Raw genomic sequence first — 9,592 nt, forward strand, 5'->3', positions numbered from 1 at the left:
ATTAAACACTGGAATGCATCTAAGTACACATAACTCAGGCACTGTGCTATAATGTACACTTGTTGAGTATTTGTTAGTCCACTAAATTCCAGAGGGAACATTTTTTATTTTTTTTATACTTTATTTTCCCCCTTTTTTCGAGGTTGTTTTCATATATGCAATTTACAACAGCTGCATTCCACTTGAAAAGATCACATATACCCTCAGACATGAATACAACACCTTTCTAAAGGTTTAGCAACCCTATTTAACCTATATGGACTCCTTACCAACACCTATATCGGATTTGATATAACAAAATTGCCAGACTTGATACATCATTAGTCATCTGAATAAGTCAGAACACTGCATCTCGTTATTTATGATTTCTTTATTTGTGTATTTAATTAGTTTTTTCTGTATCCTTTTTAATTAAATTGATTGTCAACTAGCTTACTCCTTTTGAGTATGGTTCTTTTTCAGTTTGTATGTGGGTGTGATAGGGAGGAAATTTGGAGCCATGTTTGTGTGAGTTTGTGTTTTGTATGTTTTGTTTATTTGGTTAACTAAAAAAATTGAAAATAAAATATTCTAAAAAAAAATATATGCAATTTACAGTTTGTAATTACAATTGTTTATTAACCAATTTCATCACTCCTGTCACGTGGTCAGAAGAAACCAATTAGAAACTGATAATCAGGAGTGGAATGCAACTAAGTACACTCACTCAGGCACTGTACTATAATGTACACTTGTTGAGTATTTGTTAGTCCACTAAATTTCAGAGGGAAAATTTTTTTTTTTTTATATACTTAATTTTTTCCCTTTTTCGAGGTTGTTTTCAAATATGCAATTTACAGTTCGTAATTACAATAGTTTATAAACCAATTTTTAAGTAGTTGAGCTTATAGACAAACTCATTAAGTACGCTAGAGAAAACAACTTCAACATTGAAAATTGAAATAAAATCAAGAAAAGAAATAATAATAATAATAATAATAATAATGATAAAAGAAAAGAATAGAGTTGAAAAAACAACAATAATAATACAAAAATAAGAGTAATAATAAATTAAATAAACAAATAAATTAATAGAAAATAAAAAGGGGGGAGGGGAGGAGCGCAAATATATACTAATATAATTTATATGGGCACACATATGCATCCTCCTTCACGTCAGGTCACCTCCAAGACTATGTATATGTGCATGGGTGTTAACCCATGTAACTATATTTTTCCTTCTGTTAGACTCCATCTCTTCTCAAAAACATCCTCCATATTCCTTATTTTGTGAGTTCCCTTTTCCATAAGTTTTACTTCTTGAATTACACTTTACCATTTGATAAAATCTGGGGGTTTAGTTTTTTTCCACCTTTTTGTTATTTGCTTCAGTGCTGTGATTCTGAGTACTCTAAATAAGTAACGTTCATCTTTACCGAGGCCAATTGGAGGTTTCCCCAAGTATGATATGTTCTGCTTTTAAATACAGAGGTTTTTTTGAAAATGTCTATGAACTTAAATATTTATAACCAAAACAGATTTAATAGACTACATGTGTAAACATTTGTTGTTTTTACTCCACTTGGATTATTTGACAGCTCTGATAAAAACAGCTAGACAATTAATTACAGTATTATGGCATCGGGAAGTTCGGGAAGACTCCCGGACAGCTTGACACTGGCCAGTGGTCATAAAGTAGTTTTTTTTCAATTTCTGATGTCAGTAGTTACTGTAGTATTACTCTGTACTACACTGTACTGTATGGCATAGGTCAGCCTGGTCCTCACAGCCAGTGTTACACCGATATCTGTGACTGTAAATGCAATGGAACGGGGGAGGGAGAATGAAACATCTAGTGGCTGAATGTTATCAATAGCACCTTTAAGTCAAATCTACGTACAATAACAGTATTACTGATATCAATTCACTAGTTAAAGCAAAGGCCAAGGTGAAAGGCCATTACAACGAACATGCAGATGATCAAGACACAATGTAAAATGAGGAACACTTTGTCTCACAAGTATAGCTTTTTTTTTGCAAAATACAATGAAAACCATGGGGTCTTTACATACATCTTAACCACTGGTTTTAGGAATGCTGAACTCTAGCTTATGGAAGCTAGTCTGGTCTTTAATAACTTCTGACACTATACGGTACAGGATGGGGTTATTAATAACACTGGATCTCCCTGAGACAAATTAATAGAGACACATATTCAGATGTTTCCAATCATGGTAACAGTAACTAAGACACAACCTAACAACAAATCAAAATAGACAAAGAAGTGACAGCAGCAGAGTGTCAGCATCGTCTGCATAAAAGTTGAGATAAAAATGTAAACATAGGCAAATTCAACCACTTCAGTAAACCAAGGCACAGCAGTAGTTGTACTACCTAGCCTGCAAACCTGAGGATGAATGACAGCAGAATGAAGGTTGGATAAGTTCAGGAAATAATCGAAGTAAACCAAAATATCTTTAAAATAAACATCAACATAAATGAGCCATGTTAAAAAAAAGTTACATTCAACTATGCAAGTTTTAAATGTATGAAAAAGACTACAAAAAATATATTTTACTCCAAGTAATACATGTAGAAAATGTTTGACCTCCTGAACCTCTTTAAATCTCTTGTTAGTAAAGGCGGTGGCAGCAGTAGCTGTTGTTCTTTTGGCATTTGCTACTTGTAAACACAAAGTCACTTGTTTTCCACTTAAATATACCACTTCCTATGAGCATATATACAAAAACTTTAACTTAAGACACCAGTATTTCAATGTCCATTTACATCTAGCTAATGCTCAAACCAGCAGCATGTTACACTTATCAAATTAAAGGTCTTATTGATACTATTTTTATGTAGACAAATATTCCCCAAAAATATATATATATATATATCCATGGAGCTTTCAGAAAGGTGCCAGTTAAAATATTCCTTTTCCTGGAAAAAAATCATTATGATTGTGAGTTCAATTTTGACGGGTCCAAAATGAATGTTTTGTTTATCTCTGTGGAAGATAATCCAATGTTTGGTTCCTACTTCTAACAAGGCTTGTGAGCTAATAGTAAAACAACATTAGTATCATGTGTCTGAGTCTCACTCCACTCAATCATATAATATGCAGGTTGTGCAACAAACTGGCCATCACTTGTTGTGAAGTGAATGCAATGGAACTGGGGGGGAGAATGAGACATGTAGTAGCTGAATGTTATCAATAGCACCTTTAAATTAGTTACTGCAATACACCAATACCAACTTGGCAAAAATACAATTTTAAGTAAGGTTAAAGTGATACTCCACCAAAAATATGATCTTCTGAGGATCATTCAACACCTGTAGGCTTTAAATGTGGCTGTAAAAACTCTATGCTGTTGAAAATATGTGCGTTCGTGACATACTGACCACACAGAGCAACAGCAGAAAAAAAATCATAATGCTGCAGGAGTGGTTTCAAAACTTTCTTTGGACTTTGGAGATTTTTTCATTTTATGCTGGCTCTGCTAGCTGTACTGGGTTGATACTTATCACAACTACCACAGCATAACCAAAGCCACTTTCAGATCTTGCTGTTACTAAACACTTTTATGTTGCCATTTTGAAATGGCAAATACTCATATGTATGTTTCCCTTCACGCACACACACTGCATACTCATATGTATGTTTCCCTTCACGCACACACACTGCATGTGACTAAATGATACCAATGCAGCCAAAAAGACATAACAGCACCCTAAAGTCCAACTCGTCCTCATTATGGGACTGAAATTTGAATCCCTCATAGGGACTTGACATACTTGACCATATCGTGTGCGTCTGTTAAGTTCCCTTGATCACGCAGCTCTTTTCTTCTTCTTCTTCCTTCCTTTGTTGTAGCCTCGTCCGAACCAGCCGCCCTGCACGGCTGTGGCTTCTTCTGCCTGCTCTCCAGAGTCAGGTAAGCAGTCCTCCCGCCCATCGAGGGGAGCTATGACCTCACGAGTGTGGCTGTCGACCTCTTCTTGCGGCAGAGATGTGGCTAGACTGAAGACGGGGTCCTCCGCCCTGATGAGACACAAAGAGGGAAACTGAGCTTGGAGTCAAAAAAAGTTGGTCTAATCTTTCTACTTTCTGTGTGTCTGTGAGAAAGAGTGTATAGTGGGGATATTAAGCATGGATAACGAATTTGAAGTTAGTGCTGGATCCTTTTTTTTCTCTTTTTACTAGTATCTCTGAAAGAAGACTTGCATGTTTGTATCCTTTTTCTATGAGAAAAGTCTATTTGAATGCAAATTTTTAGGGCTGTCAATCGATTAAAATATTTTAACCGCAGTTAATCTCATGATTGTCCATAGTTTATCGTGATTAATCGCAAATTGGTTGCACATTTTTTATCCGTTCAAAATGTACCATAACTCTTTTAGACCGGATTTGTCAAGTATTTAATACTCTTATCAACATGTGAGTGCAAACTTATGTATATATTTATTTCTAGAATTAATATTTATTATTGGAAATCAATTAACAACACAAAACAATGAAAAATCTTGTCCAGAAACCCTCACAGGTACTGCATTTAGCATAACAAATATGCTCACATCATAACCTGGCAAGCTCAAGCCCAACAGGCAAAAAATAGAACCCATTATCAATCACATATCTTGAGGTCAGAGGTGAAGGGACCCCTTTGAAAATGGCCATGACAGTTTTTCCTCAACAAAATTTAGCTTGTGTTTGGAGCGTTATTTAGCCTCCTTGGTGACAAGCTAGTATGACATGGTTGGTACCAATGTGTCATATGACGCCAGTTCCTACACTCTAGCTTTAAAACTGAGCCCACTACAACCTAAAAATCACAAGTTGCTTTAAAGAAATTAGTGGCGTTAAAACAAATTTGCGTTAACGCGTTATTATCGCATTAACTTTGACAGCCCTACTAATTTTATATTAATGAGGCCAATTTTGGAGAGCTTTGTGTGTATATTGAGTGTTATTATATCATAATTACCTGTCATACACAGGAATCTGAATGTTCAGCTCCTCCATTAGGAGGCTCATGACATCATCACACTTTCCGTGAATTTTCAGCGAAGCCAGATCATCTTTTGGTGTCCACTAGAACAAAAGCACAGCCGCATAAACAAGCAACCAAGCAGCCAGACTTCATTAGCATCTTATTCAAAGTCATTTGCATCTCATTTCACTTAAAATGTCAAGACTAAGTGTACCTGGAGGTTGACAATGTAGAGTTTGGGCCTTTTGCTTGCTGGTCTGTTCATGCCCCACAGACAAGCGTATTTCTTCAGCACCTAGAAGAGCGAGAAAACGGAGCACAAGAGAATGAAGATGCTACAAACTAACAAGCCATCAAATAAAAAAAAATCATATAAACATATATCAATTTAAATGTTAATTAATGTGTTTACATGATCTTCATATTAACCTGATTAAAACAATACTCTGCAATTGCAATGTAACAAACTTTTTCAGATTAACAAATGCATACAGACACACTGTGCTTTATGAAATCTACCTTCAGACTGGAGCCTAAGCAGAGGATAACATCCGCCATCTCGGCAGCCTCTGCAGCTCCCTTCCAGTTGAGAGGTTGCTCCAGGGTCCCACGTTCCCCGAAATGCACTATGGTGTCCCTGAGTTCAACACCACAGTGGCTGCACCGGCGGCCTGTCCCGTGGTGGTGCCGCGACGTCCGCTCCGTCACGTCAAATAAACGCACATACTCCCTGACCGGGGAACAGGACGTACACACCTAGAGGTAGGATGAAACTAGAATTAGCACCTCGCGGTCAAGTTGCAGTTTACATCCATGTCTGTCCAAAATGTCATCACTTCATCATTTTATCCTGTTAGCTATTTGTGCAAAATTATCATAATTAGCATATGAATTCTTGACTTATGGTCAAAAACGTGATTTGTTAGGTCACAGTGACCTATGACCAGGCTTGGAGTTTCATCACTGTAGGGGAAAGGCCACTTGGCATTTGGCACAAAGACCAAATGCCAGGGCAGCAAGGCCATCAAATAAAACAATGATTTCAAGTCTACAGAATTAATTCATTTCACTTAAGGGCTAAGGATGATTTTATATTTAATAAATAACATAACAATCAGTAAAGTAACTAAATATAAAAGCTGTTTATTTCACAAAATAATTTATTGGTATTTACGCTTCAGAAGCCGAGCGTTTTGCCTGCCCGATTTTGTTGATTTGGTCACAATCAACATTAAGTAGGTTAAGTATACATAGTGAAATTGTTTGGGGTTTTTGGTTGTATTTATTGTTGGTACACACTTACATAGATAATTATAAAATAAATGTAGACATGTGTAATGGCTGGATCTGTTGTGGCAGGAAGGTTTTAGTCGGTCAGTATAAACATCATACAGAAGTTAAAATGTAGTTTTCAACCGACAGCTCTTCAGAGATGTGATGTGACATGGCTCACTGGAGCACGTAGTCATATTATTGCTTAAAACTGCTGGCTGTCGTTTATTTGTTAAGTGTGCACTCTGCAGTTCACTTACTCTCATTGCTATGCTTTTTTCCTCTAAGCATGATGGGATGTTTTTGGCAGCTGGTCTGGCCACAGCAAACAAAGGCTTAGAAAACGAATCAGACTTTATAGAGCCAATATTGATCCATCAAAAAAGAAAGGCTGGATCTTTTCCAGCTTTTGAATCCTAATGAGATGTAGCTTCTGGAGACAGCATTGAAAATTCTGCTGAAAAATATCTGGACTTTCCAGGAAAGCAGATTCTTTCATTTCAGAGTGATTCGTATTAACACACTGAGGACAACAGCTGTGTGTGAGAGTCTGTGACTGAAAACAACACTAGCTGAGGATGTGTGGGGGTCTCACCTCAATAAACATGTTTCCATGAAGCTCAGACAGGGCAGGTCTGGGTAGACCGCTACGCAAGTGAAGTCCATCACAGTTTTGAGAAACAACATGCTGTACCTTTAAAGACAAACACACACAGTACAGGCTATGTAAATACCAGTGTGTGTAAATACCAATGGAACATCTACCAGTAGAAGTTATTTATCTAGGTCTCACATACCAGCTTTTCCTTATGTAGCATCCTAACGCACATGTGTGTGAGGGTCGGCTCAGCTTTACTCAGGTCAGAAGAACTGTTTGTAAAGAGAAACGAGATAGATAACAGCAGTTGGAGTTTAATTCACTTCAAAAGAAGATGCAGCTAATATCAGATCAGGGTAAAGACTACATATCTCACCTGACTGTCCGTCCCTTCTGTAGCTGTGTCCACACCCCATTCGGGCCCCTGTAGTCTGGGATAGAAGCTGCCTGAAAAGGAAAGACATCATTAGTCCTGTGAACATTTAAAAAGGAAGCTGAAGATGCAGCAGAGTTTGGCGTACCGTACTGATACCGGCTCCGGTGTAAACCACCAGGTGTTTTGCTTGTTTGACTGCCACGGCGAGCTGCTTGACTTTACTCTTCAGCTCATCAGCATCATCAAACACCTGCAGATAGGACAAGGAAACAAGATGTTTACGTGTACTACCACGCGCTTCTGTTGCATCAAGCAACAGTCGTAGAAAGTTTTTGTGATCCTGATTTGTGCCATTCTCTCATTCATTGTCCTTGCTCACAGCTAATACATGTTGAAACAAACATGGCATGTTTAATCACTGTCAGATGCAACTGAGTCCCAGACCCTTATAAGCCCCCAAGGTGGGTCCTACATTATCATTTAACCTTGAGGCCATGCTTTGTGGAGACGCCCTGTGGCATAACTTAGTTTGACTTCCAGTTTAATATTCTGTTCAAGAGCGCTTAGTTCTCTTACAAAGTCCACACCAAAGGGAGTTACTCTCCCCCACGGAAACACTGCTCCTGAACTAACTGAAACGCCTCGCTTGAAGTCCTGCCTTTTCTTCCGAAACGTGATGATGTCACCAAGTAACACATTTGCATAACGGCTAGAGTTTGGTTTAGTTGACCAATCACAACAGAGAGCCAGCTGACCAATCAGAGCAGACTGGGCAGGAGCTCAAACCGTGTTTCAGACAGAAGGTGAAAAGAGGTGCTGCAGCACAGCCAGTATGAGCAATATTGAGTGTTTTTTTTAAGCTGAAGTAGAATAGGTAGAATTGGAGCAAATATTATTAAAAAAATATATTTTTATGAAACAGTCACTATATCCTGACAGTGCATGAGACAGGTAATCTGAAAAAAAGTATGTGCCTCTGTGTCCTCCGGTGCTCCTAATGGCATCTGCAAGATTTCACAGACCGGAGGAAAACAACCAATCGGAGCTGAGCTGGAGTCTTGCCGTCTCTGAGCAGCTGTCAATCACTAGTGAACTCTGACCAAACGGTCAAACTAGGCAGCGCTGATCAAATATGAATCAACATTCTGTTACATTAATGCCTATTTCTAGTCTCAAATGTTTTCAGAAACATCTTGTAGTGTACTGTTTAGCTGTAAAATTAGAAAATTTGTGACCTGGCAGCCACGTTGGGATCAGTTGAGGAAATACCAAGCACCGCCCACCAGTCGGAGCACAGCCAATAGGAACGCTCTCTCTCTCTGAAATGACCTGTGATTGGCCACATCTCCCGTCACAGGCTACATTTTTTAAACCCTGTAAACAGAGCCATGAGGAGGAGCAGAAGTCTAGTTTTCTCTCAGAACACTTGAATTACAATATGCTGAAAGGTTATTATGGAGTTTTTGCCCAATGATGCCAAAAACGTGTTGCCTACTGAAGCTTTAAGGCATGTCAACATGTTCTAGTAGAAACCTAAAATGATGCACCTTAAGATCCTCTTTAAGATTGTACATTGTATTTACATACATTTCTATAAACTAAGTGATGCAGTAAACAGTAAACCTCTGGGTGGGTCTGGTAGTATGTGCAGCAGAATCCACTGAACAAACCCGTCTGGCCTTTGTCATTCAACCTATAAGGGTCTTGGTTCTTTCACCTGCTGGTTATTACCACAGGTGAAGTCCCGCTTCATAGCTAACCCTCACTGGGCCAGTCGGTCTCACCTCGTCCTGCTTCCTCTTCAGCACATCTCTGCGGACTCGTCTCCTGCAGAGCTCCTCCACGGTGTCTCTGTGCAGCTGCAACACAGCGGCCTCCTCCTCCGACCGCTCAGCCTCAGGCTTCTTCAGGACCCGTCCAACCTGCAGGACGCAAAGACTCAGACTCATAAAGAAACACATGATGCACTGCACACAGGAGAGAGCTGCTGCTGGCTGGAGAAACAGGCTGTAGGTGTGTTGCTGCCTCGTCTCACCAGTCTGAAGATCTTCCTCTCGCTTTCTCGTTCAAGTATTTTGGCCTTTTCCAACGCTTTCCTCTCGGCTCGTGGAGAAACACCTGTGTCTGCCTCCTCTTCCATCCTGCTTTAGATCAGCTGAGAGGGAGCTATCTATTCAAAACACAGCACACAGAGACCAACAACAGCAGGGCCGGATGTTGTCCTGTACAGAGAGGAACCAGCAGCAGCAGCAGCAGCAGCAGCAGCAGCGCCCCCTGCTGCTGGGAGTCTGTACATCACTGTCTCAGCTTTCACAAACTTCAGAGCAACCTTCAAGTGTTACAATCACAATTTAAAAAAAAAATACAATCACAATT

The 9,592-nt window shown here is 39.1% G+C and overlaps 1 protein-coding gene across 1 annotated transcript; it reads right to left on the minus strand.

Moving 5' to 3' along the window:
- Positions 1 to 3,655: 3,655 nt before the first annotated feature.
- On the minus strand, positions 3,656 to 9,480 carry sirt7 (sirtuin 7). Its single transcript, XM_074628945.1, has 10 exons — positions 9,252 to 9,480; positions 9,001 to 9,138; positions 7,362 to 7,466; positions 7,217 to 7,287; positions 7,040 to 7,112; positions 6,838 to 6,936; positions 5,490 to 5,726; positions 5,185 to 5,265; positions 4,965 to 5,071; positions 3,656 to 4,021 (listed from the first exon to the last, which is right to left on the minus strand). The coding sequence occupies exons 1-10, from the start codon at positions 9,354 to 9,356 to the stop codon at positions 3,811 to 3,813; spliced, it is 1,227 nt and encodes a 408-aa protein (XP_074485046.1). The 5' UTR covers positions 9,357 to 9,480; the 3' UTR covers positions 3,656 to 3,810.
- Between the last annotated feature and the right edge of the window lie 112 nt (positions 9,481 to 9,592).

Source organism: Sebastes fasciatus, chromosome 3 (assembly GCF_043250625.1).
Source record: "Sebastes fasciatus isolate fSebFas1 chromosome 3, fSebFas1.pri, whole genome shotgun sequence".
In the NCBI taxonomy this organism is placed as follows: domain Eukaryota; kingdom Metazoa; phylum Chordata; class Actinopteri; order Perciformes; family Sebastidae; genus Sebastes; species Sebastes fasciatus.

Coding starts and splice junctions, on each gene's coding strand:
- sirt7 (XM_074628945.1), bottom strand. CDS start 9,356: ATGGAAGAGGAGGCAGACACAGGTGTTTCTCCACGAGCCGAGAGGAAA. Junction 5,727..6,837: donor ATGGAAACATGTTTATTGAG/GTGAGACCCCCA, acceptor TCCTACCTCTAG/GTGTGTACGTCCTGTTCCCC. Junction 4,022..4,964: donor CAGATTCCTGTGTATGACAG/GTAATTATGATA, acceptor GTGTCTCATCAG/GGCGGAGGACCCCGTCTTCA.